The sequence below is a fragment of the Falco naumanni genome, chromosome 7 (genome assembly GCF_017639655.2).
Source record: "Falco naumanni isolate bFalNau1 chromosome 7, bFalNau1.pat, whole genome shotgun sequence".
Lineage (NCBI taxonomy): Eukaryota > Metazoa > Chordata > Aves > Falconiformes > Falconidae > Falco > Falco naumanni.
Window position 1 is genome coordinate 1,028,756 of NC_054060.1, and position 27,819 is coordinate 1,056,574.

The 27,819-nt window shown below is 61.4% G+C and overlaps 2 protein-coding genes across 15 annotated transcripts; one reads left to right on the forward strand and one right to left on the reverse strand.

Annotated features, from left to right (window-relative positions):
* Positions 1-440: 440 nt before the first annotated feature.
* PARP6 (poly(ADP-ribose) polymerase family member 6) lies at positions 441-10,779 on the forward strand. 8 transcript variants are annotated; one of them, XM_040601870.1, is made up of 22 exons: positions 441-570; positions 1,690-1,767; positions 1,889-1,983; positions 2,448-2,508; positions 2,637-2,727; positions 2,826-2,892; positions 3,171-3,320; positions 3,557-3,737; positions 4,102-4,155; positions 4,390-4,485; positions 4,572-4,664; positions 4,739-4,864; positions 4,964-5,029; positions 5,169-5,236; positions 5,483-5,531; positions 6,562-6,674; positions 6,753-6,825; positions 7,007-7,076; positions 7,442-7,521; positions 7,640-7,703; positions 7,866-7,966; positions 8,061-10,779. In XM_040601870.1, exons 1-22 carry the CDS (start codon positions 568-570, stop codon positions 8,331-8,333), a joined length of 2,052 nt encoding a protein of 683 aa, XP_040457804.1. In that variant the 5' UTR covers positions 441-567; the 3' UTR covers positions 8,334-10,779. The 8 variants fall into 8 exon arrangements, 6 of the variants coding, with proteins under 6 accessions (XP_040457804.1, XP_040457805.1, XP_040457806.1 ...); XM_040601871.1 differs by having other exon boundaries at positions 6,565-6,674; XM_040601872.1 differs by having other exon boundaries at positions 7,882-7,966; positions 8,061-8,283.
* On the reverse strand, positions 9,961-27,096 carry CELF6 (CUGBP Elav-like family member 6). 7 transcript variants are annotated; one of them, XM_040601879.1, is made up of 13 exons: positions 26,804-27,096; positions 23,670-23,752; positions 17,529-17,577; positions 15,885-16,010; positions 15,672-15,751; positions 15,055-15,198; positions 14,509-14,653; positions 14,279-14,428; positions 13,889-13,951; positions 12,921-13,001; positions 12,660-12,803; positions 11,389-11,544; positions 10,986-11,116 (listed from the first exon to the last, which is right to left on the reverse strand). In XM_040601879.1, exons 1-12 carry the CDS (start codon positions 27,057-27,059, stop codon positions 11,417-11,419), a joined length of 1,449 nt encoding a protein of 482 aa, XP_040457813.1. In that variant the 5' UTR covers positions 27,060-27,096; the 3' UTR covers positions 10,986-11,116; positions 11,389-11,416. The 7 variants fall into 7 exon arrangements, with proteins under 7 accessions (XP_040457817.1, XP_040457816.1, XP_040457813.1 ...); XM_040601878.1 differs by having other exon boundaries at positions 12,921-12,998; positions 15,885-16,013; XM_040601877.1 differs by having other exon boundaries at positions 15,885-16,013.
* Between the last annotated feature and the right edge of the window lie 723 nt (positions 27,097-27,819).

Here is a 27,819-nt window from a genome sequence, read left to right on the forward strand (position 1 = left end):
CACCCTGCGCTGGGGACCCTGTGCTGGACCATGGGGACCCTGTGCCAGCCCTATGGGGACCCAAGATGGCCGCTGTGCGCTGGGGCCTTGGGGACCCTATGCTGAACCATGGGGACACCCTGGCCGCCATGTGGGGACCCGAGGTGGCCACCCTGTGCCCAGGACATGGGGACCCTGTGCTGGGGACTCTGTGCTCGGCCATGGGGACGCCGTGGGGGGACCCACCGTGGCCACCCCGTGGGGGACCCTGTGCTGGGGCCATGGGGGACCCTGAGCCGGGGCCACGGGGACCAGGGGGCACTGTGCTGGGGACACTGTGCTGGGGGCACTGGGGCCCACCGCCAGCCCCTTAGGTCTGTGTCACGGCCGCCGCGGGCCCGGGGTCCCCGGGGCCCTGCTGGGAGTACCGGGGGGTGCGGGGGTCCCCACGGGTGACGTCAGCGGCAGCGTTGCCGGGTGACGGCGGTGGCGCCCGGGCCCGCGGCGGGGCCTGACGTCAAGGCCCGATGGCCGCCCGCCCGCCCGGCAGCATGGAGGCGGTGGCAGGCCCGCCCGGGCGCCGCTGAGATGGTGAGGGGGGGGCCGGCCGGGGGGCGCGGGGGGCGCGGGGGGCGCGGGCAGCCCCTCCGGGCCCGGCAGCGGCGGCAGGCCCCGGGGGTGGCGGGCGGGGAGGGCGGCGGGACGGGGCCTACTCGGGGCGGGAGGAGGGGGGAGCCGGGCCTCGGGTGGCCCTCGGTGGCCCTGAGTGGCCCTGTGGCCCCCGGCACGGGACGGGGACGGGGTGGGCCGGGCAGGACCCCCACGCTGTCGCGATGGACCAGGCCCCCCCAGCGGCTCTGTGCGCGGGCCACCCGCCCCCCGTCCCCATCCTGCTGTGTGTCCCCTGCTGCCCCCCCCCCGCTGTCCCCATCCTGCTGTGTGTCCCCTGCTGCCCCCCCCACTGTCCCCATCCTGCTGTGTGTCCCCTGCTGCCCCCCCCCACTGTCCCCATCCTGCTGTGTGTCCCCTGCTGCCTCCCCCGCTGTCCCCATCCTGCTGTGTGTCCCCTGCTGCCCCCCCCCACTGTCCCCATCCTGCTGTGTGTCCCCTGCTGCCCCCCCCCACTGTCCCCATCCTGCTGTGTGTCCCCTGCTGCCCCCCCCCACTGTCCCCATCCTGCTGTGTCCCCCACTGCCACCATCCTGCTCTCCCCATCCTGCTCCCCCCAATCTGCTGCCTCCCATCCTGCTCCCTGCTACCTGCTCCCCCATCCCACTGCCCCCCAAACTGCTCCCATCCCACTGCTCCATCCCACTCCCCCAAAACTGCTCCCCCGTCCTGTTTGCCCCCCAAACTGCTCCCATCCCACTGCCCCATCCCACAGCCCCCCAAAATACTCCCCTCATCCTACACCCCATGCCGCCCAAACTGTTCCTCTCAAATCACTCCCCACAACCCACTCCCCCAAACTGCTACCCCCCAAATTCACTCCCCCTTAATCTGCCCCTCACAACCCACCCACCCCACCCCACTCCACCCCCCAGCCCTCTCCCCCCATCCCCTCTCCCCGCAATCCACCTCCCCCCCACCCTCTCCCCTACAACCTGCTCCCCCCAACCCTCTCCCCCCATCTCCACTCCCCCCATCCCTGCTGCCCCCCAACCCTCTGGCCCCACTAATCTGCTGCTCCCCCGACCCTCTGCCCCTCAGGACCTCAAGGGCCAGTACTGGACGGACGATGACTCCGACGGGGACAATGAGTCCGAGGAGTTCCTCTACGGCGTCCAGGTGGGCACCACAGGTGACAGGTCCTATGGGTGCCATGGGGGGGCTCAGGGACCCCCAACCTGAGCCTGAGTGTGCAGGGGCAGCTCTGTGTCTCATGATGCCACGGGGTGCTGTGCTGCAGGGGACCTGCGCTGCCGACCTGTACCGTCACCCGCAGCTGGACGCCGACATCGAGGCCGTGAAGGAGATCTACAGCGAGAATGCCGTGGCCGTCAGGTGGGTGCACCCAACTGTGCCATACGCAGGCATCCAGCCACGGCATCGCTGGGGCAGCTGGCTGTGCCATGCTTCAGGCATCCCTGGGTGCCCAGCCATACTGTCCCCAGGACACCCAGCCACGGCATCCCCAGGGCACCCGGCTGTGCCATCCCCAGGACACCCAGCCACGGCATCCCCAGGGCACCCGGCTGTGCCATCCCCAGGACACCCAGCCACGGCATCCCCTGGACACCTGATCATGCCATCCCCTTGGGCACCTGGTTGTGCCATACCCAGGCACCTGTCCACAATCCGGGCACTCTCCCACTGCCGTCCTGGTCTCAGGGCTGCATGCACTTGGTACACGGGGAGCCACACGTGGCCATCACTGCCCCGCGGGCCTGCCTGCGCTGGCACGGTGGGCACCAGGCAGCGACTCCGGCACTGTGCCAGCCTCACCGCAGCACCACGTGTCTTCACAGGGAGTACGGGACCATCGATGATGTGGACATTGACCTCCATGTGAACATCAGCTTCCTCGATGTGAGTCCCCGGGTTGCTCCAGCAGTGTTGGCACAGGGAGGGTGGGGAAATGTGTCTGGGGGTCCCCAAATTTCCCTCCGCTGTGGGGGTCCCCACAGCTGCGCTGAATCACAGCTCTCCCTCGGCAGGAGGAGGTGGCGACAGCATGGAAGGTGCTGCGGACGGAGCCCATCGTCCTCCGCCTGCGCTTCTCCCTCTCCCAGTACCTCGATGGCCCCGGTGAGTAGGGACAGGCAGGATATGATGTCCCCATGTGCCCTTGGGATGGGCACACCGGTGGGTGGCACCGACAGCTTGTCCTCTCTCTCTCTCTGCAGAACCGTCCATCGAGGTTTTCCAGCCATCCAACAAGGAGGGCTTTGGGCTGGGTCTGCAGCTGAAGAAGTAAGAGCCAAAATGCAGTGGGCATCCCCAGGGCAAGGGTGGTCGGCAGGGTGGTCCACAGTGTCACTATTTTGCCCCAAAACCAGCAAGGTGCCACATGTCCCCATGCCACCACATTTTATCTGCCACACGGCCCCGTGATGGGCTCACCGCTGGCTTTGGGTGGGGAAGCAGAGGAGCTGGGTGGCACGGACCACCCAAGCACCAGGCTCAGTGGGCACCGAAGCACCCATGGGTGCCGGCAGCCTGCTCAGGCACCCATACCACCTCTTTGCCAGGATCCTGGGCATGTTCACATCTCAGCAATGGAAACACCTTAGCAACGATTTCCTGAAGACCCAGCAGGAGAAGCGGCACAGTTGGTTCAAGACGAGCGGCACCATCAAGAAGTTTCGCGCTGGCCTCAGCATCTTCTCCCCCATCCCCAAGTAAGGCCCTGACAGTGTCCCCAAGGGACCTCTGTCCCCTCACCCTTGGGTGGCTGGGGACCTGGCACCATGCCTCAGTTTCCCCACTCACCCCTTGAATGCTGCTGCTCCCTACCAAAGCCCGAGGAGGTGGAGGTTGCTCCCAAAACCCAGCCAAAGGCTGATTTCAGAACCAGGTGATGGAGAAGTAGGGACAGTGACACGCTGGGGAGCTCAGGGGGTTTCCGTGCCTGCAGGTCTCCCAGCTTCCCCGTCATCCAGGATTCAGTGCTGAAGGGCAAACTGGGCATCCCCGAGGCTCGTGTCAACCGCCTGATGAACCGTTCCGTCTCCTGTATGGTGAAGAACCCCAAGGTGGAGGTTTTCGGCTACCCACCCCCCAGCACCCAGGCAGGTGTCGCCCCCTTCAACATCCTGGTGGGTGCCTCCCCGCCTCGGGGTTTGCTTTCCTCTCCTTTCCCTTCCCAGATTCCGGGGGGCAGTTCCAGGGTCAGATCACTTGCCATGGGGTGGTGGGACATCCTTGGGTTGTGGGTGCAGGGTTTCTCCCCTGCACCTTGTCCCCAGCACCCTTGGGTGCTCATGGGCAAGCTGGCGCACCAGCCATGGGGTCCTGCGGGGTGTTACCTCCCCCTCAGTGCTGTGGCCCCAGGAGGGTGCTGGTGCGTCGTGGGTCCTGCTGTGCCAGGGGTCGGGGTTGGGATTGCCGGTGCCGTGCGGAGGGGGGGGTGCATGGGGGGAAGGGGATAACGCAGCTGGCTCCGCTCCGGCTCCGTCGCAGGTCGGCGGCCACTGCAAGAATGTTCCTACGCTGGAGTACGGCTTCCTCGTCCAGGTGAGGGTCCTGCATCCCGCTCGGCCCTGTCCCACTGCCCGGAGAACCTCCCTGCTGCCCCGTGTCCTGCTGAGCCCCATCCTGCTTCCTGGAGCATTCTTCCCACTGTCTCACATCCCATTTATCCCCATCCCACTGCCGGGAGCATCCTCTCTGCTGCCCCACACCCCACCTAGCCCCATCCCACTGCCCGGAGCCGCCACGGTGGCTGACTCCCACCGTCCTCCCCCTCAGATCATGAAGTACGCGGAGCAGCGGATCCCAACGCTCAACGAGTACTGCGTGGTGTGCGATGAGCAGCATGTTTTCCAGAACGGCTCCATGCTCAAGGTGCAGTGATGGGGACAAGGCAGGTGTGGGCTCTCGGCCCATGTCACTGTCCCTGACCCTCCCCACGGCTCCTGTCACCTCCACAGCCAGCGGTGTGCACCCGGGAGCTCTGCGTCTTCTCCTTCTACACCCTGGGCGTTATGTCCGGCGCGGCAGAGGAGGTGGCCACGGGTGCTGAGGTAGGGGTGCACACTACAGGTGACCACACCATCACCTCAGGGTTGTCCCTTCACCCCCACACTCTGTCCCCAAGGTGGTGGACCTGCTGGTGGCCATGTGCCGTGCAGCCCTGGAGTCCCCTCGCAAGAGCATCATCTTTGAGCCTTACCCTTCCGTGGTGGACCCCAACGACCCCAAAACACTTGCCTTCAACCCCAAGGTAAGCACTGGGGGGACAATGCTCCCAGATGCTGGGGGGTGATGGGGCTGGGGGAGCCCCGAGGACCTCTCTGATGCCTCTCTCCTGCTCCGTGTGCAGAAGAAGAACTATGAGCGGCTGCAGAAGGCTTTGGACAGCGTGATGTCCATCCGGGAGATGACCCAGGTACACCAGCATGGCCCCACGCGAGACCCCTCCAGCATGAGATCCTTCACCAGGGGTGGCATTTTGTTGCTGGTTACCATCTGCCCATGGTTGGGTGGGTGCTGGGGGAGACACCCACACCCCTTCTTGCCTCTGCCAGGGGTCCTACCTGGAGATCAAGAAGCAGATGGACAAGCTAGACCCCCTGGCCCATCCCCTCCTGCAGTGGTAAGGCCAAGGGTGGTATGACCTCATCCCACTGCCCCATATTCCTGCCTGCTGCCCCATGTCCCCTGGGACAGGATGGGGTAGGAGGCAACCAGGCATCCTCAGCCCCTTTCTCCCATGGGATTGCAACCATCTACCGGCCTTGGGGTGGGTTCTGGTGCAGCTCCCAGCTCAGCCCCACTCCCAGAGGAGCATGGGACCAGCCTGTCTGACCTTCCTTCTCCTCTCCCTCCTCCTCTTTCCAAGGATAATCTCCAGCAACAGATCCCACATCGTCAAGCTGCCTCTCAGCAGGGTAAGGGGCCTGGCTGGGCTCCAGGTGGGGTGCAGGTGCAGCGGGCAGGGCAGAGGGTATGGAATGTGGGATATGGGGTGTGGGACGTGGGATGTAAGAGGCAAGATGCAGGGGGCAGTCTATAGGGTGTGAGACATAGGTTATAGGATGCAGGGTATGGCATGCAAGGCATACGATATGGGAGGTGGGATATAAGATACGGATGCAGGGTACAGGCTATAGGATGCAGTCTGTAGGATATGAGACGTGCAATGTTGTTGCAGCACTCTCCAAACTATCAAGCTGCAACAAGGTCTTTTACCATCTCCTACCAACACACTCTTCATACCAGTCCCTCTCCTGCCTTCTCCTCTCCTCATCCAGAGCATGCTTGCTTGCTTGCTTGCACTCTCTCTCTCTCTCTCTCTCTCTCTCTCTCTCTCATTCTCTCTCTCATTCTCTCTCTCATTCTCTCTCTCATTCTCTCTCTCCCTCCCTCCCTCCCTCCCTCCCTCTCTTCTTGCTTCTTCCTCCTCTCTCTTCCTTGGCTGCCCAGCCTCCTCACAGAACCAGCCACAGCTGCACTTTATCTGCATCAGCCAAGGCGCCGCCCCTGAAGCCAGCCCACAGCTGTATATTATCAATGATAATTAACCCAGCTTCATTCCTCTACACAATGTAGGATGCAGGGTGTGGGTTGTGGGCTGTAGGATGTGCGATGGAGGATTAGGGACATAAGGATGTGGGGTGGGTGATGTGAGGGTGTGGGCTCTAGGATGCAGCCTTTGGGATGGGGCCTGCAGCCTGTGAGATTGGGGAGCAGGTGCGGGGTGTAGGGCAGAGGGTATTTTACATGGGATGGGGGATGGGGGACAGGAGACAGGGAACGCCATGGGCCCTCCTGACAAGCTCAGGATGGCCAAAGCAGGGCTGGGCACGGGGCCAGGCTGCCGTGCATGATCTCCGTCTGTCTGTCTGTCTGTCTGTCTGTCTGTCTGTCTGTCCTCGCTCCCTGCCGGTGCCGCCTTTGCTCTTCCCTTTCCCCTGGTAGCAGCTGAAGTTCATGCACACCTCCCACCAGTTCCTCCTGCTCAGCAGCCCCCCGGCCAAGGAAGCCCGGTTCCGCACTGCCAAGAAACTCTATGGCAGCACCTTTGCTTTCCAGTGAGTTGCTGGGAGGGCTGTGGGAGCTCCCCAGGCGGGTGTCATGGGGCAGGCTGACATGGGGCTGGCTTTTTCCAGCGGCTCTCACATTGAGAACTGGCACTCCATCCTCCGCAATGGGCTGGTCAACGCTTCCTACACCAAACTGCAGGTAACGCTGCCCTGGGCCTGGCCCCTGCCCCGGGCAGGCAGGCAGGCAGGGAGGGGGGCAGGCAGGGGGGCAGGCAGCTGGGGGTGCGCTGCCTGCCGAGGCCGGGCTGCCGCCACCACCGCCACCGTACCCAAGCTGTCGGAGTGACCCTGTGTCGCTCACCCTGGTGTTTTCCTGCAAGCTGCATGGAGCAGCCTATGGCAAGGGCATCTATCTGAGCCCCATCTCCAGTATTTCCTTTGGATACTCAGGTAAGAGGCTGCCTGCGCTGCCCAGTCCTGCCTGCGCTCCCATCCCAATCCCTGCATGGGCCCGGGGACGTTCGGCATCGTGCCAGCCAGAGGAGCCGTGCGGGAGTGGGCAGCATCCCGCATCCTTCCCACCTGCGCCAGCCTCTTCCCAGCCCGGTTGGGGCTTTCCAATGCGCCAGGGAATTAACCCCCCCTACATTTTCTAGGCTCCAAAAACCGCTGTGCCCACTTCTGGGGGGTTCCCAGGGTTCAGCCACAGGGCGAGAGCACACAGCGTGACCGTCCCTGTCTGTGGCATGTGTCCCTGCATCACCCCAGGGTGCTCTCTGCCCAGGAGTGACGGCCACCACTTTGCTTCTCCGCAGGGATGGGGAAAGGGCAGCACCGGATGCCTTCCAAGGACGAGCTGGTGCAGCGGTACAACCGGATGAACACCATCCCCCAGGTGACGGGCCGGGGGACACCTTGAGAGGATGGGGCTGGGGACATGGCACCCATGGGTGCTGGGGATGGGGCGTGCCGACCCTGGCCAGGAAAGGTAATGACGGCTGCTCTCCCCGCAGACCCGCTCCATCCAGTCCCGCTTCCTCCAGAGCCGCAACCTGAACTGCATCGCACTTTGCGAAGGTGCGGGGACGTGTGGCGGGGGGACAGTGGCGGGGGGGGGGGGGGAGGACAGGCAGCACCTGCATCCCTGGCTCACTGGGTAGGGGGAAGGAGGAGGGAGGGCGGGTGCCCACCACAGGCTGCCCCCAGCAGGGACCTCTGTCCCTGTCCCCCGTCCGACAGCCCCTTCCCCTGGCAGTCATCACCTCCAAGGACCTGCAGAAACACGGCAACATCTGGGTCTGCCCCGTCTCGGACCATGTCTGCACCCGCTTCTTCTTTGTGTGAGTCCCAGGCTGCACCCACCTGGCCAGCACCCGTGGGACACCCATGGGACACCCCTGGGACACCCCCTCACCCCCCTTTCTCCCCTTCCAGGTACGAAGATGGCCAAGTGGGAGATGCCAATATCAATACTCAGGACCCCAAAATCCAGAAGGAGATCATGCGTGTGATTGGGACTCAGGTGTACACAAACTGAGGGCGGTGGGGACCTCCCTGGGACCCCCGGCGCCGAGTGAAGACCCCGCGCGAGGCTGGGAAGGACAAGCGGGTTTCGAGCCTCCTGGGCAGGGCAGAGACGGGGGCCAGCGCCGCAGCTCCACCCTGTACATAGGCGTCAAGCATCCGGTGAGCATCAGGCGGGTTTAGCCGTCCCTTGTCCCCTCCCTGTCCCGTCCCCCAGTGTCCCGGACCCTGTGGCAGTGTGGAGAAGGAGCTGTGGGGGCTGGTGTGGCCGGTGGCCGCCCCTCCTGGAGTTAGCAGCAATGGGGTTTTTATCTACCAGGAGAAACCGAAGCAAAAAAACAAAAACGAAAACAAAAACCAACCAAAACAAACCCAAAAAACACAGGGGAAAAAAAAAAAAAAAAAAAAAAAAAAGAGTAAAGGAATCTGTGTCGGTGTAGTTAAACTGCCTGGGGCTGTGGGGAGGGAAACACCACTGTCACACCCGGCAAAGGGATGGTGGCATGGAGCAGGGAGCACCTGCTAAGGGACAGTGCCTCAGGGATGGGACAGCACCGGGGAGGGGCCGGGGCTGGCCGAGACTCGCCTGCAGGAGGGGAAGGCGGCCTCCCAGGGATGCGCTTTATTCTGGCCCAAACCGATCCCAACGACTACACAGATGCAGGCGGTGGCAGCACGGCTCGTCCCACTACAGCCAGACCCACACGAACCCGCCGGGGTGCCCCGGGGCTCGGCCCAGGACCAGGAGGCGGCGGGGCTGGCGGAGGCGGCGGGGCTGGCGGAGGCGATGGGGTGCCACCGCGGTTCCCCATGCCCCAGCAGCTCTCGGGTCAATCACAGCAGCACGAGGCCTCGGCAGTGAAATACCAGCCCTTGAGAGGTGGCATCAACCCAAAGGCGCCTGGGGACACCGGCCAGCCCGGCAGGGACACAGGGATCCCCTGCCAGGCGTTCGAGGGGCCCAGGGATCCAAAACAATAAAAATGAATCCCCCAACCCAGCCCTTCACTGCCCGGCGGGAGCCGGGGTGTCATTACCAACTAGGGTTTCAAAAGAAAGTTAAGAATTGACTTTAAAAAATACCCCAGTTTGGGAACAGTCACTGACTCAGACCTGCCAGGCTCATCACACCAGTGGGTGCACTCAGCGTCACCTCTGCAGTGTCCCCTGCCCTCAGGGAGTTACAGAGGGACCCCAACATCTGTCCACGACTGCTCATCTCCAACTGGCTGCGTGATGTCCCCAAGGGCCACCCAAACCGGGGCAGGGGGGGCATCAGGCAGGTGGCTGTCCCCTCACCACCCGCCCTGCCGGCTACCCACTCTTCTTGCTTGAATTTGTGGGGTTTAGGGTTCTTCTGCACCCCTTAAATAAAAAATCAACCAAGCCCCTTTCCCCCGATCACCGCAGCCGCTTGTCTGCGGGTGCAGCCACCGAGGGGATGTGCCAGTGTCACCCAGAAGCTCCCCATTGCTCAGCCAGAAGGTGAAACCATGGGGCCAGGTCCTGCCCTGGTCCCCTCCGCAGCTGCCGTGAATTCCTTCAGGAAACGGTAATTCCTGGGAAAAAGCAAATACGAGAGACCCACCCTCTTCCCCTGGTGTCACCTCGGCCCAGCCAGGGTCGGGCTGGTCAGAAAGGGGTCCCAGCGTCATCTTCTCGGGGGAGTGGGGGTGACAGGACACGGCAGCAATTGCTCCAACGAACCAACCAAGGTGACGATTTTGACAAAATAAGTTTATTTTGCTTCGCTTTGTTTCTGCCGAAACCTCACATTTTTCTTTTTTTTTCTTTTTTTTTGGCTGAAAAAAAAAAAAAAAAAAAACCCAAAACCCCCCAAAACCAACCGAAAATGCAAAGAACCGCATCGCTTCGCCCTCTGCCGGAGGCGACCGAGGGGCTCTTTTGACCAGCTTGACTCCCCCCCTGCCGGCTCCTGCCAGGGCCGCGGGGCTGGGGGAGCCACCACAGCCCCCCAGAAACCCCCCTCTGCATCCCCCATCCCTGGCCAGGAACTGGCCCCCAAAACCGAGCCCTTGAGCCCCACAAATCGGCCCCCCAAAACCGAGCCCTCTAGGAAACACTTGCAGCTCTTAACACCCGAGGTTTTTCTCAACCTTCTTAATTTCTGGTTTGTTTTTCTTCTTCTTTCCTGGTTTTGTTTTTTTGTGTGTTTTGTTTTTTTTTAAATTAATTTATTTATAGATATATTTAAAAAAAGCAATAGTCCTTTGGTCCCTAAACTCTAAGGAATGATATGACTCTGAAACAAGTAATCCTATGTCCCTGTGCCAGTGACAAGCAGGGGGAAGCGTGCGTCCCGCCACCCTGCTCCATGGGATATATATATATATATACTTATTTATATATATCTTCTATAAGTCCAACATACTTTGATCCTTTTTTTTTCTCCCCCCCACGATGTGGGGAAAAAGAAAATCTTGCCATTTTTCTTTTCTCCAAACAAGCATCCTCCAGGTGAAGCGCCCGAGGCTGGTCCCATCCCACCGGCTTTGGTTTAAGAATCCATTTGGAGCCTCTTTTCCTCGTTTCTCCTGGGAAATCAGTAGCAGCAAATGAGTGCTTTAAAAAAAAAAACAAAGGTGGATCGTACCCCGGCTGCCCGGGGCCGTCGTCCTTTCTCCCAGCGAGGGATTCAGTGAGTCCCGGCGAGCGGCCAGCAGCAAATCTCAGCCCCGACGCCGCATTGCTCTCCTCCTTCCTTGTCTTCCTCACTCTCTTGTTCCCGTTAAGTAACAAACAAGACCAGTTTGGGAAAAAAATCAAAAAAGAAAAGAAAAGCTACGACCAGAATGGCTCTCTTCTTCGCCGTTTTCTCCATCACCTCCTCCTCCACTTCCTCCTCTTCCTCCTCCTCTGGGATGTGTTGCAAAGAAAGAGAGTTACAGGTTTGGATACTGCACTTGGGGAAGGGGAAAGTCGTCAGACACCGCGGGACGCCCGACCTGCAAAACAGCAAAGAGGCCGTTAGTCTGTGTCCTGGGGGATGGCGGGAAGGAAGGACCGAGGGATGAGGGATGGAGAGGGGGTGCCAATTCTGAGTTTGAAACACACGCACAGACAGTCCCCGGTGCAGAGACGCCCCGGCACGCACACAAGGACTTTCCTGGAGCAAACACGGCACCCGCGATGCTCTAGGTGAGCCAAGCCCCACTGCCAGGTCCCCTGGAGCATCGCAGTGGGGTGCTGCAGGGCCAGCCCCCCCGCAGCCCCTTACCTCTCCGTAGGGGCAGGGTGAGCAGGGGTCAGTAGGGTCTGTTGGCATCTTTCGGCCGCTTTAGCTGGACTTTTAGCCTCTTCATGCCGATCTGGAAGCCATTCATGGCCTGAATGGCCGCCTGAGCGCTTGTCGGATTGTCAAAACTGACAAAACCTGGGGGTGAGGGACGAGGCGTCAGAGGAGTTTGTCACACCACAAGTTACCGCTTTACTTCAACCGAGGCGCTGAAATCCCACAGGATGCTCCTGCGCGCAGCCTCCGGTGGAGCCCCAGTGCTGGGGTGCTGGGAGAGGGGCACTGTGGGTAATAGCGCAGCCCCGGATTGCAGGGGACTGGGTGATGAGCTGATGGCATCTTTGGGGACACCAAGGTCTGCAGGGACATGGAGGTGACAGGGTCTGTGGAGACCAGCCTAAGAGGGTCCACAGGGACACCAGAGTGGTCTGCAGAGGCACTAAGGTGATGGGATTTGCAGGATCACTGGGGTGACAGGGTCTATCGAAGTGATGGGGAATGTGGGGACACGAAGGTGAACAGGTCTGTGGGGACACCAGGATGGGATGCATGGGCTCACAGGACACCAGGGTGACAGGGTCTGCAGCAGCACTGAGGTGATGGGGCCTCCAAAGACACTGGAGTGACAGGGTCTACAGGGACACCAAGGTCTGCAGTCCTGTGGAGGTACGAGGGTGGGGACACCAGGGTGACAGGTCTGCACACCAGAACATACAGGTGGCAGTGGTGGCACTCAGCCACATCAGCAGAGCAGACATGGCAGTGGCAAGTGGTGTGCTGGGCTAAGGACACAGGGGACAGCGTAAGAGGGGATGGCAGGAGGCCACATCCTTCTGCCCTGGCATGGTGCGGGACAAAAACTGGCCCTTTGGCTTTGGGACAGACAGCCGTGTTGCTCCAGCCACCATGTGGCTTCAGTCACCTGTCAGTGCTGCCTGAGCTGGACCCCCGAGCTGGGGCACTGGGGAGAGCCGGACCCCTGAAGTGGGGATGCTGGGGAGAGGCAGAGCCCCAGGCTGGAATGTCCGGGAGAGACGGATGCCTGAGCTGGAACATCAGGGAGACCTGGACCTCCAAGCCAGAGACCAGGGAGAGCCAGACCCCCAACATGGAGACTGGGGAGAGCTGGGATGTCGAGGACAGGAGGACCCCTGAGCCAGGATGTCGAGGAGAGCAGGACCCCTGAGCTGGGGACTGGCGAGAGCTGGACCTCTGAGCTGGGACATCAGGGGGAGCCGCACACCGCGACTTACCAAAGCATTTACTCTGGTTGGTGGCACGGTCCACAAAGACTTTGGCAGAGATGACATTGCCGAAAGGCAAGAACATCTGCGTGAGCTCCGCATCCCCGAACTCCTGGGGCAGGTGATAAATAAACAGGTTACAGCCTTCGGGACCTGGGTGACACACAAAGGACAGCCACGCATCAGCCATGAGGTAGGGGGTCACCCCTGGAGGGGGGAGCAAGGAGTCACCCGCCCCATCATGGCAGGGTGCCCCCCACAACCCCTCACCTTCTCGCTGCTGCTGCGGGATGATGGGCGCTTGCTGGGGAAAGGCTTGGCTGATGGGTGCGTAGGCAGTGGGATACGCTGCTGGGAGAGAGAAACACAGAGCTGAGACCCTGGTGCCTGCCCCAGCCCCACGAAGGGCTGGGGACAGGGATGTCCCTTGCTGCCACCCTTGATGGAGGTGCCTCTCCTCCCCCAGGGCTGCTGGCTCTGCCCTTCCCACCCCTGCCAGCATGGCCCCAGCCTCGCTGCAGGCCAGGGATACAGGAATGGCTCTCCCAGGAGCGGCGTTGGTGGCAGCAGTAATACGGCCTCAAGGTTGAGGAAATCAAGCACTTTTGGCTGAAAAAACTCAACAATTTGGGGTCCGAAACTTGATTTTCTGTCAAATCTGAAAATTGCTGTTAGTGCTCGTTATTAAATGACTGCCAGGCTTGATGTACATCCAACAGGATGCTTTGACTCCCTTCTCTCTGCAGCCCATCTCCTTGGCCATCAGATTTGGCCACATAACAAACATCCAAGGATTTTTGATGTCTTGGTGCCTCCATGGCCATCTCTACCAGCAGGCTGGCGTGTCGGCAGGATCCAGCATGGAGCAGGCTCTCCATCACTGCCCAAACCTTGCCCCCTCTCCTAGGTACCACCGCCAGCTCTCCCCCATGGAGTTATTTCAGCCCCGTGGGCATTAAAACTCACTTTCCTCCATCCAAAATTTGCACGGAGGGCCATTTGGGGAGTGCATCTGTGTCACTGGGGACGAGGGGATGGCGCTCTGCATCAGCGTCACTCCCATCGCTGCCCCGCAGCTCCTGGCAGGGTACGGCACCCTGTGCTCACCACATTAATTTGTGCCCAAGCACATCGCTCCAATCCTGTGGTTCAACCCCAGGGTAACGTTCACCCCCCAAAAATAAGGGTGAGAAGCAAAGAGGGGAGAGAGAGGAGAAGAGCAAAGCAAAGTTTGAGACCTGCATAGTGCTGCATGCCTGCGTAGGCTTGCTGGAGGGGATCTGCCACGGTGGGGCTTTGAGCTGGGAAAAGAAAAGGAGAAGGAAGAGAGAATAAGCAAGAGAAACACAGGGACGAGCGGCTCCCACAAGAGAGGCTCTCAGTCGCGCGCTGCCGCGGAGGGGCAGGGCTGCTCCCTGCCGTCTCACAGAAGGCAGGAGCATCACACTGCTCACGAAAGCGGCGCAGCCACGGGAGGAGGGATTTCAGTGGGGATCAGCGCACGGCTGGTTCATCCAGCGCATTCCCGAGGCAGGGAGCACCCCCGGCACCTGCCGCACGAGCCAAGCATGTGTCCCCAGCCCTGGGGGAACGTGGCAGAGAGCACAGGCAGATGCGGGGAGGGTTACCTGGGTAGGGGTGGATGCCATTGGTGTAGATGGTCTCCGAGGTGGGCTGCCCGTTGGTCTGCGGTGGCAGTGGGCTGAAGCCGTTCACCCCAATCGGCGTGGCGATGCTGGGCACGGGTGCTGTGCTGATGCCGGGGGGCGTGCTTGTACCTAGTGAAGGAGGCATCAGTGCTGGCAGCCCCCTCTGAGGATGCTGAGCAGGATGGGGGGCAAACAGAGGGGGGTCGTACCTGAAGAGGGGGTGAGGGGGGCAGCCACCAGCCCACTGACATTGAAGGCAGCCATCTGCTGCATCTGGGCAGCGGCAATGGCAGCCATGGGGTTCAGGCAGGTCCCCTGCGCAGCTGCCATCAGGGCCGCCTGCTGCTGCATGATCTTAAGGAAAGAAAGGGAGGAATAGGGGAAAGCGAGCGAGAGGCAAAGAGAAGAGGGGAGCAGGGCAGGATAAATTAGCATTCCCCCTCTGCATCCACGCATAGGGGCTCAGAAGGATAAATGCCACCCACCCACTGCTGGACCCAGGGACAGCAGGTCATCTAGGTGACACTAAAAAGGGTGATATACGGTACTGCTGCACCCTACAGCCATGCCACCCTCACCTGGGGAGGGGGTGAAGCCCTCTGTTGTGCTCCTAAATGGGGATACACCAACCCTGATGGGCATCCGTACCCACTGGCACCGGTACAATCCCACACAGGCTTTCACAGGCAAGAACAGAGCTCCTCACGCCCAGGGCTCCCCTGAACCCCCAGGTCCCGGCCAGCGCCAGCTCCTACCGCTTGCGTATAGGCCCCGTAGGCGCCAAACTGAATGGTCATGGGGTTGAAGATGCCCAGCTGTCCTGCCATCTGATGCATCCGCCGCAGGGTCCTCTCCTTATCTGTGTCCGCAAACTTCACCACCAGGCTGGACGAGGCACCCTGAGATGGGGGGAAGATGGGGCCAATGGTGGGACCCTGGCAATGCCCCTGAAATGTCTCCCCATTCCGGAGAGGGACCCGCTGGCTCGCAGCAGCTGCAGCATCCTTGGCCCCGGGGATGGTGCCCGGCTTGGCAGCAGCAACCAGCGATCAATACAAGGTTTAATTATAGCTGTTTTTTCTCCCCAGCGGCAGCTCCCTGACCTCTGTTTCCTTTTTTCCCTCCTCGTTCACAATTTTGACCTTCGGCATTAAATTAAACAGCCCCTTTCTCCAGCACAGAGGGAATGAGCCCTGCACACCCACCTCCAGGGCTCAGCGCCCAGGCAAGGATGAACCTTGGGGTGATCTGGCCAACAAATTGCCAGTCTGTAGGATTTTGATCCAATTAGACAGAGGATCAAATTAGCTGGTCATTGGATTATGCAGGCAGCATGGGGTCGAACACAGCAGGGCAAGAGCCTGGCACTTACCGGCATGGTTTGGCTGCCGTGCAGGCTGTTGATGGCAGCCTGTGCCTCAGCGTGGCTGCCGTATTTCACAAAGGCACAACCTAAGGGCAGAAAGGGGACATGGGAGAGGTTGGATTCAACCACTGTGGGAGCCAGCGCTGCCCAGCTGGCGGCTCACACCCTATGTGGGACCCGGCGACCCACAGGGTGCTCACCTGGCTCCCCAAAGCCCACCTTTGCTGGCTCCGTCAGGCCCTCGGAGGATGGTGCACTCCTCAATCTGGCCAAAGGGCTCAAAGAGGCGCCGGACATCATCCTCACTCTGCTGCTTCCCCAGCATGCCCACAAAGAGCTTCCTGTCTTCTAAAAGCAAAACCAAGCCCGTCAGAGAGTGGGATGTCACTCACCATCCCCTCCCCTCATCCCGTTTGCAGACAGTGCATGGAGGGGAAAGAGCCAGGTAACACCAGAGCCTGGGGAGGGAGCAATGCCGATCCAGCAGTAAAGATGCAGGGTTTATCACCTCCATCCTACAAAACACTCGGGGTGAGAAAACCTCTCCTGCAGGAAAATTGCTAAGGGGTGAAGTTGAGAAGAGCCGGCTCCTGCTTCAGGGAGCGGAGCTAGGGCTTCTTCCAAGGATGGAGGAGCCAGCTTCCCTGGCACTGATGCGGGATGCGACTGGGAAACAAAGAGACCCCGCAAAACAGTGGTGATTGCCTTTGCATGATTGACTTGCAGAATAACCCGCAGCCTCTGACCATGCCCAGGGGACATAAATAACCCAAACACGAGAGAAGGGAGAGTAAATAATGAGAATTTCATTATTATTACCAGCATCTGTCTTGCACGGCCGCGCGCTCCCACCGCGCGCTAATGGCATTTGACAAAGAAAATAAGGTGCCCTGTCAAGAGCGTTGCCGGGGAAATAAATAAATAATGGCAGGAGACGATTAATGCTCTGTCCGTTAAGGTACCAGGAAAATTAGTTAAGGGAATAGGGCTCATGTGTTGTCTAGTTAAACATAAACCATCTCCCAGTGAAGGCGGCTGCGGGAACGGGCTTGGCAGCCGAGCATCGCCTCCTGGGCAAGGGGGCCAGAGCCGGGCGCCTGAGCTCACTCATCGATTTTTAATCCTTCACCAATTACGCTCAGTAAGTGGGTAATTTATTTGCCAGGTCCCTCTGGGACGTGCCGGGACCAGCTTGCAGCGTGTTTAATAATGTGTTTTGAACAGGGGGGATATCTACCCCAGCCATCCTGCCGAGGGCGGGCAGCCCCACGCAAGCATCCTGCACGTCCGAGCCTGCCTACGCGCCCAGCACTTGCTTGTGGCACCAGGAACATCAGGGGATTTTGATCCGATTCCTGCAATTTTGCCCAAATTATCAACTCAGCCTGGAAATGCTGCAGCCCCGTGAGCTGCAAACGCCTACGGAGAATTTGAGGGGGTGGCAGTTTCTGTTTGAGAGGGGCTGGGGCCAGGCATGGCCAACTCCTACACCTCAACTCTGTCAGGGTCCCCACAGGCAGCTCTGGGCAGGTAATTAGGTTGTTTGATAAACGAAGAGCCTGTCAGAGAGCAGCTGGCTGGCACTCTGCCTGGCATGATGTCAGGACATTCATGGTATGACATCAGGATGTTCTCGGCATGACATCAGGACATTCCCCCCAGATGGCTTAGCAGGGAGAGCAGAGATAGCGTTTGCTCTGTGCTCAGGTTTGGATGCCACTGGGAAAGGCAGCTCCTTTCACAAGTTTCTCTGCAAACAAACCTCCCTGTGGCAGATCCCCGATGCCACCATGTCCCCCATCACCCCCCGGATGGCCCTGCACCCCCTGCCCACGCTGGGCAGCGGGGGAAGGAGGGACCTACCTCCTCGGCCCTCGCTGTCGGCCGGCTTCACCTGGATGGGGCGGTTCATCTGCAACACACAAGCGGAAGTGGATGGCCAGTGACGGTGCTGTGCCCCCCTGAACCCTTTCCATGGGGAAGAGCAGGACTGGGCCACAGGCTGGCACAGGCAGCCAGGGTGGGGAGCAGGGGAGGGACCCGCAAGAACATAGCTGAGGCTCGTGGCCACGCTGAACCAGGGATGCCACGGGTGGCAGATGACACTATGGCCCCAGGGATGGGTACCCACCCGGTGCTGCAGGTGCCCGCCGGGCTGCTGGTGCCAGCCTTGGCTGCCTGCCCGCTTTCCTCGACTGCAAAGGACTGCAGAGGCAGCAGCAGCACCCAGACAGCCCCAGCCCCTCTGGCAGCACCACCACTGCTCTTCTTTTCCTGATTCTCACCCAATTTCAGCCTCCTGTGCATTGCCACTGTGTGTACCCGCAAGCGTGACACGCATGTGCAGCAGGACATGCTGGGCTGGTGCACACGTCCCTGGCCCGCTGCCCTACAGAGCCTTTTCTCCTCCTCTCTCCCCCTCCTTTTTCCCCTCTTTTAGCCGAAAAATGCTACAATTACGGCCGTTTCCACAGCAACAAGCGTGCTTCCCCCGCGATGCTGCGGAGCCTGAGCCATGTGCTCGATGGGGTTGTCACGGCAACGGCAGGATGTCACGCATGACAGGGCGGGTGTGCACACACACATACACGGCTGGAGCATGCACAAGGACAGCCACACACACGCGTGCTGCTGTCACACCCATGTGGGTGTGTACCCCCACCCCAGGGGTCCCCCTGTGCACCCCTGGAGGGGTTCCCCAAATTTAAGGGCTGGGTGGGGGCAGTGCCAGGCCCTTCCCCCCCCCCCCTCCCCCCAGGGTGAGGAAGAGGATGGCTAAGGAAGAAGAGGAGGAAGGTTTCCACAGCAACCACCTCATCTCCAGGGAAACGCAGGGAGAAATGTCAGCGCAGAGCTGGGGATGGTCCAGGGCGGGGACCAAGTCCCCAGGAGCCATGGGGTAGCACCAAGGGACACAGGGCCACCCGGTTGCCCTCATGTCACCGGTTCCCAAACATCCACCCCATCCCCTGCACCAGGGTAGGATCCGGCTCACCCCAAACCCAGGTGGCTGTGACAGCATGGAGACCCGTAGAACCAACATCCCCCTGTCCCCCAAGTCCCTGCCAAGGCCGGGAGGAGGGAACCTCATTTTTTTTTTTGGGGGGGGGGGGGGGAGCTGCTGCCCCCCCCCCCACCGACCCACCAGTCACATTTCCTAGTGCAATGGCCTTTGATGGAATAAATTTCCCATGCCCACTGCTGTATGCTTAATGTAATAAACCCAGCAAGTATGATTTAGAATAACATTTACGGAGCCGCAGAGTGTCATTTTGATGTGTCTCCCGTCTCTGCTCGCCGGTTATTAAACTGTATTGATTCTCCGGGAGCGGCTGATGTTTATAAATGTCAGGCCTTGGGGACCAGCTAACCTACCCCAGGGCTGCCGCACCGCACCAGGGAGAAACCACCCTGGCCTGTGGACACCCCCAAAATGGGTTTTTGGCACCCCCAGCATCGCTCCGTGCCCTCCCTGGGGTGCTCAGTGCCCCCCTGCACTGGCTCCCCTGGCACCGGCAGATGGCATGGGCACCCAGACCTCCACAGTGCCCACCTGTCCCCACAGCACCCCTGCACCATGCTCCTGTGCCCACACAGTCACCCAGCCACCCACCACTGCCCAGCAGCCCTCCATCGATCCCCCAATACTCAAACAACTACCCACCCATCTCCTCCTGGTCCTCACACCCATCCGCCCACCTCTCAGCCCCTATCCATCCGTTCACCCATCCATGACACCCACACAATCACCCATATACCCATCTCCCCCCAGGACTCACCTGCCAATTCACCCATCAACACTCATCCCCATAGCACCCTTCCATATCCCCAACACCCATCCATCCCCCATCCACCATCCCCCATCCTTCCACTCCCACAGCACCCATCTCTCCACCCCCACAGCACCCACACATCCACCCATCCATCCCCCAACTACCACTCATCTTCCCTGCATCCTCGCACACCCCAAGAATACACTGGCACATCCAGAGTCACGTGAGACCCTGTCTGGGGTGTCCCAGCACCCACCAGCCACTGTCACCCATGGGTGCCCCACAGAGCCCCAGCTACAGCACCCCATGGCCAAACCACTGGCGTGCTACAGCCCAAGGGGGTCACTGCTGGTTGCTAAACCACCTCCTGACTGCTCGGGCACTGCCCCCCACCCAAATGCAGAGCCCCGCAACAGCCTGGGCATGGGGGAGAGCCAGCCCAGGGTCAATCACTGCCAGGGGACTGGCCTTAGGGAACAGGGATGCTTCTCTGGCCCTTGCTTCTTCCTCTGTGTCCCCTCCTCCTCCTGCCCAACAGCCAGAGGACCCAGCAGGCCACCATGCATCCAGTGAGCTGAGGTGGAGGCACTGGGTGATGCTGGAGCAGCAGGTGCCCATAGCAGCCTGGGGGGCACCCAGGCAACCAGCACCCAGTGCAAGGAGACAGGTGCTTGGGTACAGGCAGCCACCCATTACAGGAACACCCTCCCATCATGAGAACACCCTGCCAGAGCCCTGGGGTTGAACTCACAGCGAGGGGACACAGCCGACCTGGTGACAGTTACACCCCCCGTGCAACCCTGCACAGGTGCACTACCATCCTAGCACACCCCCACACACAACTGCACATCCCCCACAGCCACACTCCCACTCCTGCACACCTCTTGAGCACAATCTCAGCCCCACACATAGCATCCTCTGTGCACATCCACCCACCCACAGCTGCACATTCGCCTCAGCATCCCCCGCACAACTGTACACCTACACAGCCGCATGCTTGCACCCACACAGCCCCATGCGCAACCGTACATCTGTCCCAGCATGACTGCACACCCACGTGCAGCCACACACATCCACCCCAACCCAGCCCTGTGTACATCTGCACACGACACCCCTACACCTGCACACCCTGAGCCCACAGCCCTCATGAGCACCCACCCACTCACAGCCACACACTCACACAATGCCCACAGCACCCTTTCCGCAGCTGTGGATCCCACACAACCACAGGCCCGCACCCCAGGGTGCACAGCCAGTGCCAACATCCATGCCAGGCAGGGACACAATGCCCTTTGCCTCAGTTTCCCCATTGCGGCAATGGGACCCACAGTGGGACTGCCGGCAGCCCTGCAGACACACAGACACCCAATGTTGGATGCCACCCTTGGATGGCCACGGCTCCCCCCCAGCAGCACCCGCGCCCCATCTTCACCACCACCCACGCACCCCTGAGCCCCGCGCACACCTGTCCAGCTCCCCCACCGGGCACCCACAGTGTGGGAACCCATGCAATACCTGTACGCACACACGCACTCTCTGCTCCCTGCTCACACCCAGTGTGTACACACGCACACATGCACACATGCACACACCCACCACTGCCACCCCTCAAGGCCCAGGTACACCCACACTCCATCACCATGAACACAATCGCTGGGTGCAAAGACACCTTTAGCTTACACACACACAGAGCCACCGACACACTTGCACATCCATCACCCTGGGTGCTGCCACTCCCCATCAACACCCACTTGTGCACACCCCAGGTGCAAAACTGTACCCCCGCAAACACACACGCACACACCCCTGCACCATCTATGGGTGCAACACCCCCCCAGACACATCCCCTTGCACACCTGCAACCACACACCACCAACACACAAACCCAGGCTGGAAAAATACACCCTTCGGCCAATAAACACACACACAAACCCATCCCTGGGTGCAGATACACCTTCCTCACTAACACAGGCAGGCACACACTCTGTCCCTGCCCACAAATACACCCTGCTCACCAGCATCCCCAACAACAACAACATACACCGTTCCTGGGTGCAGATACACCCTCCTCACCAACACCCACACTCACACACAGCATCCCTGTGTGCAAGATACACCCTTTTACCCAACAACCCGCTGCCTACACCCTCCCCATCCCTGGATGTAGATACACCCTCCTCATCAACACGCACACAAACAAGCTCACAAACCCCATCCCTGCGTGCAAATACACCCTGATCACCTACAGCCGCCCTGCCAACACACTGCACCCCATCCCCGGGGCGCAGATCCTCCCTCCTCACCAACGCAGGCATTCACACCCCCCTCACCAACACCCCTCCGCTCCCCTCCCCGGGTGCAGACCCACCCTCCTCACCGACACCCACCCTCGCACACAGCACCCCTGGGTGCAGGGGCACACCGCTGACCAACACCACCCCATCCCCACCCGTGGAGCAGATACACCCATGGCAGCAACCCAGGCATGCACACACCCCGCCTCGGCGTGCAAGCGCACCCAGCTCCCAGCGCCCCTGCCCGCCCCCCGGCCCCGGCAGCAGGTACAGCCCCCGCGCCGCCACCCCCATCCCCGCGGGCAAACACCCCGGGGCAGACCCCCCCCCGCGGGTGCCGGCAGCCCGCACCCCGCAGCACCCCTACCCCGCGGGTGCGGATGCCCCAGCACACAGGGCGGGCCGGGCCGGGCCGAGCCGAGCCGAGCCGGCGGCAGACAAAGGCGGGGCCCTACCTCGATGCAGAGGATCTTGGACCCGGCGGGCACCCACAGCACGGGCGGCCGCGGCCCGGGCGCCGGCACCTGCGGCAGCTGCATGACCCGGCCCGGCCCGGCTCGGTTCGGCTCGGCTCGGCTCGGCTCGGCCCGGTTCGGCTCGGCTCGGCTCGCGCAGCGGCGCGCGGGAGGCGGGGCAGGGGGAGGGGCGGCCGCAGCCCCGCCGAGCCGGGCCGAGCCGGGCCGGGCCGAGCCGAGGGGAGGGGCCGCGATGGGGACACGCCCCCTCCCCGCCTGGGCACGCCCCCACTCCGCGCCGGGGGCGGGGCCTCGGCAGGGCAGGGGGGCCCGGGGCGTGGGGGGTGAGCACAGCCGCGGGGGGGGGGCACAGGCGCCGAGGATCTGTACACAAGCAGAGAGGGGTGTGCACAGGCAGAGAGGGGTGTGCACAAGCACACACGGCTGTGTATATGAGCACACACCGGTGTGCACAAGCAGAGAAGGGTGTGCACAAGCACATGGGTGTGTGCAAAAGCGCACAGGGGCGTACACAGGCACACCAGTGTAAACAAGCAAAGAGGGGTGTGCACAGCTACGGGAGTGTACACAAGCGTAGGGGCGCATGTACAAGCACAGGAGTATGCACAGCTGCAGAGGGTGTGTGCACAAGCACACGGGGGTGTGCACAGCTGTAGGGAGGGGGTGTGCACAAGCAGAAGGTTGTGCACAAGCATAGAGGGGTGTGCACATGGAGGTGTGAGCACAAGCACTGGCTGTGCACAGGCACAGGCGTGTGTGCACAAGCACAGGGGTGTACACACACAGAGACCTGCCCAGATGTGGCTGATGCACACCCAAGCACTGCTGCACGCACACACACACAGAGGGGTGCACACAGGTGTGTGCCCACGCAGAGGGATGTGCCTGCACGCCCACGTGCAAGCATGTGCTCACACAGGCCCCTCTGCTTGCCCTGACACAGGGTGCAGGGTGAGAAGTGAGCAGCTACAGCAGCCATACATCTCGCACATGCGTGTGTGTGTGGAGAAGGGGACACAGGCAAGCCCATGCCCCGCAGCAAGGTATGATCCCCCACCTCCTTTAGGTTGCCAGAGCGGGCTGATAACTCTTAAACCTACTGATGCACAGCACTGCCAGTGAGAGTGTGGTTCAGGAAGCCACGTCCCTGTGAACCTCATCCCCCTCTGGCAGCTCCGCGCACCCGAGGCAGGGATTGATATTCATGGGCCCCGGCGCTTTCCCCAGCCAACCAGCGGCCCTATTGATTTTTATTTAGGCGAATAATTAAATATTTATTTTCACTTTGTTAAGCTCGGGAGGTCGGAGCCCACAGAAAGCGCAACAGCACACGGGCGGCAGGAAAATCAATGCCTCGGTTTGTGGCCACTGGAAGTGGCTCCTGCGCCCGTGCGCCAGGCAGGTGTCACCGTCCCCCGCCCCAGCTCACCCTGACATCCCCCCCCCCGCAGTGTCACTTACCCCAGGCAGCGTCTTCTGCTCATGCAGGGCGCTCTGTGCCTTCAGGGCCGAGTCACGGGCGCAGTAGGTGAGGAAGGCACAGCCTGTGGAGACGGGGAGATGGGATCAGTGTCCAGCCCGGCACCGCCACAAAGCCCTGGGCATGTGGAGGGCCAGCAGCACAGCTGATATGGCACTAGGGTGTCTCAGCACCCTGGCACCCTGACATCCAACATCCTGGCACCCTGGCACCTGACACCTTGGCATCCTGCACCCCAACACCCTGGCGCTCTGACATCTAGCGCCACGGCACCCTGGTACCCAGCACTCTGGCACTCTGACATCCAGCACCATCGTACTGTGGCATCCAGCACCCTGGCACACCAACATCTAGCATAGTGGCACCCTGGCACCCCGGCATCCTAGTACCCTGGCACTCTGACATCCAGCACCCTGGCACCTAGGTGGGCGCTGCTCCCAGCAGGGCCAGAGCTCAGCCCTGAAACAGGGTGGGAGATGGAGCAGCAGAAGGATGGAAGGAGCAAGGCAAGAGCAGGCAGCAAGTCTTGCAGCACACAGGCAGCAGCACTCCAGCCCCAGGCTCTGGAAAAAGCTGCAGCCGAAGCCCTCCAGGAAGGTGGTCTCCAGGCTTCGAGGCCACGCATCCCTGCTTGCTGCCACACTTCTCCTGGCCCTAAGAATCCTCCTTGGGATGAGACTCGTGTGGTGAAGATGCTCTGGCTCCTCCGACATCGCGGCGCTTCGGGAATCAGGAATACGCCTGGGGCGAGGTTTTCCCACGCTGACTCACGCTGCCGAGCCGCTCACTCGCCTGGAGCTGGCGGCGATGAGCGAGCCCAGGGAACAGGGTCCAGTCCTCTCCCCTCCATCTCTCCCATTCCCATGGGAGCATCCCGGGTCCCCATGCGGCTGCTGCACTGCTCCCTCCCCGAGGGCTCCCCCCCAATTTGCTGGGGTCACATCCAAAAGCATCTGAAAGCGATATTAAAACAGCAGCAAAACAGTTTCCCTTCAACAAAGTAAATATTTAATGAATAAAATTGACATTGATGCATTTTTAATATTGGCACAATTAAATCCGCCAGCTGATTAAGTATTAATAACTCTTAATAAGTACAATCAGTGTGCCTGGGAGGAGAGGGAGCACAGCAGTGGGGTGGGGGGACACTGAGAGATGGGGACCCTCGCCCACCTCGGGGTGTTGGGGACATCTGCCCTCACACGGAGCAAGGAGAGATCTCCCCTGGTTAAATATTATCCCACTGCGGGTGGAAGGGGGAGGTCAGCGCAGCAGCTCACGTCAGTCCTGGTGCCATTTCCAGTGTTTACCATCTGTAATCACATTGACTTCCTCCTCTCCAGTATTTTTTCCTCCTTTTTTTCCCCCCTTTTCCCCTGCAGGGGACAACGTGGACAGTGCTCAGGTGTCCCAGGAAGTTCGGAGGGCTGGAGCAGGAGCAATCCTGCTCTGGAGGCTTGCCAGGAAGAAGGATGCTATTCAAATTAGAGGAGTGTCTGCAATTAAATCACACATCTGGGCCACAGCAGCTGGAGCCCACACTGGAGGAAGTGCCAAGGGGGCCTGGCAAGGTGTGAATCCCATTGTTTGGGGCTCACAAGCGGCTTCAGAGGTACCTGGAGACATTTTGAAGGCCATGGTGCCGAGAACAATGGCGTCTGGGCAGCTGCCCCATGGCCTAAGGGCACCAACGTGGCGGCATCTGCAAGTGCCAAGTTTCATCTTCCCAGAAAGTCCTTGCGAAAGGGGCGCTGCCCGTGGCACAGGGGCTTGGTGACAATATGCGGAGTGTGAGATCCCATCCAGGTGACACTCTGGGTGCCCTGACCCTGCTCTGGTGCCACGGACCCCCAGCTCATGGTTGGGGGTTCTGCAAAGACCTTGGCAGCGCAGACGTGAGACCCTCAGTGTGCCACTGCTTGAGGTGCCAGGTGCTCTGCACCCCATGACAGGACACTAGCCAAGCCGGCAGCGACCCCCGTCCTGCCGTGCTGCAGAGACTTGGGACATAGCACAGGCAGGGGGGCAGGCAGGTGGGTGCCCCCATCTGCAGTGGGCGCCTGTATCCTGGGTGGGTGCCTCCATTGCAGGGGTGCCCAAAACGCACATGAGTGCCCCAATGCCAGACAGGTGCCTTCAACCCAGGCCGGTGCCCTAAACACCATTAGGGTTCTCCCAGCCCAGGGGTGCTCTGGCCGCAGGGGTGCCCCCAAGCCAGACGGCAGCTCCCAAGCCCAGGCTGACACCCTAACCCCAGGTGGGTGCTCCCGTATCAGGCAGGTGTCCACATCCCAGAGGCACCTCCATCTCAGGTGCCACTGCCACAGGGGTACCCCAATCTTAGGGTAGCAGCACACCAGGGTGCTCCATACAGGGGTGTCCCCACCTCAGGGGTGCCCCATACCAGGGTGCCTCCACTTCAGGGGTGCCCTCACCTCAGAGGTGTGCCATGCTGGGATGCCTCCACCTCAGAGGTGCCCCATACCAGGGTGCCCCACCTCAGGGGTACCTCCACCTCAAGAGTGCCGCCAACTCGGGGTACCTTCACTTCAGGGGTATCCTCACCTTATGGGCACCTCCAGATCAAGGGTGCCTCCACCTCAGGAATATCTCAACTCAGGGGGACCCCACCTCAGGGGTATCCCCATCTCAAAGGAGCCCCATCTCAGGGCGTCTTCACTTCAGAGGTATTTCCAGATCATGGGTGCCCCATCTCAGGGTGTCCCACCTGCTGGGTGCCTTCACCTCAGGGGTGTCCCACCTCAAGTGGCACCTCATCTCAGGGATGCCCCATATTTGGGTGCCTCACCTCAGGGTGTCCCACCTGAGGGGTTCCTCACCTCAGGGGTACCCCTATTTTGGAGCACTCTACCTCAGGGTGTCCCACCTGAGGGGTTCCTCACATCACAGGTGCCCCATACCCAAGTGCACCACCTCAGGGCATCCCACCTCAGGGGTCCCCCTGTTTTGGGACTCTCCACCTCAGGGCGTCCCACCCGAGGGGTTCCCCGCCTCAGGGGTGCCCCACACCCGGGTGCCCCACCTCAGGGCGTCCCCCCGCCCCAGGACGCCCTGCCTGGTCGTGCCCCGCGGGCAGGCATGGAGCCCCCTGTACCTTTGTGCATGCCGGTGAAGCGATCCTTGAGGACGGTGAGCTCGTAGATGCGGCCGAACTCCTCGAAGAGCGGCTTGAGGTCGCTCTCCTCCAGGTTACGCGGGATCTGCCCCACGAAGAGCTTGATGGCGTCGTGATCCTTCATGGCGATGGCGCCGGGCGGGCGGCTCAGCCCGTTCACCCGGCCGCTGTTCGCGGTGCTGAACGCCGCCCCCGCCTCCGCCGCCGCCGCCACGCCGCTGCCCGCCGCGGCCATGGCCCGCTCCGCCGCCGCCGCCGCCGCTGCGGGAGGCGCCCGCCGCCCCGCCCCGCCCCGCCCCGCCCCGCTCGGCGCCGCTCGGCCCCGCTCGGCTCGGCCCGGGCCTCTCCGCTCAGCGCCCCCCACCCGCGCGCGCGGCCGCCAGCGGGCTGGTGACGTCAGCCTGCCGGCCCCGGCGAGACGCAAGGTATTAGCATAATGAGCGAACGGCAGCCAATCAGGAGGGGAGGCTGGCAGCGGCGCGGGGTGCCCCGGCTCCGCCCACTGCTGCCCCCTGCCGGGCTGGTCCCGAGCCCCGGCGCCCCCCTCGCCAGCCGCCCCCCGGCTGGGCCGCCCGAGGGGCTGAGCCGCCCCCTGCCCGCACCTCTGCGGCCCTCGGTAGGTTCCAGAGTTAACAGCCCGCTCCGCCCCACCAGCCGCCGCCTCACAGCGGGACTTACACGCGCAGGGAAGGCTCCAAAGGGACAGTTCTGCCACCTCCTTGCATTTTTCGCCTCGAGGGGCCCCCCCGCCGCCCCGGCTGCCGCCGTGGGGCTGCCCGAAGCGGAGGGAGGGGCAGCGCTTCCCCCCTGCACCCCGAAAAATCTGTAATTACAGCAAGCGCAGTCGTTAATTACTCTAGAGCAGCAGCTGAGCTGGGGGTGCCTGGCTTCCCCAGTATGCTGCCGCGCGTGAGCAGTGGTTTGCAAGCATGTGTGAGCATGTGTGCAGTGTGCACAAGTGTGCAAGTGTGCGCATGTATGTTGCAAGCATATGT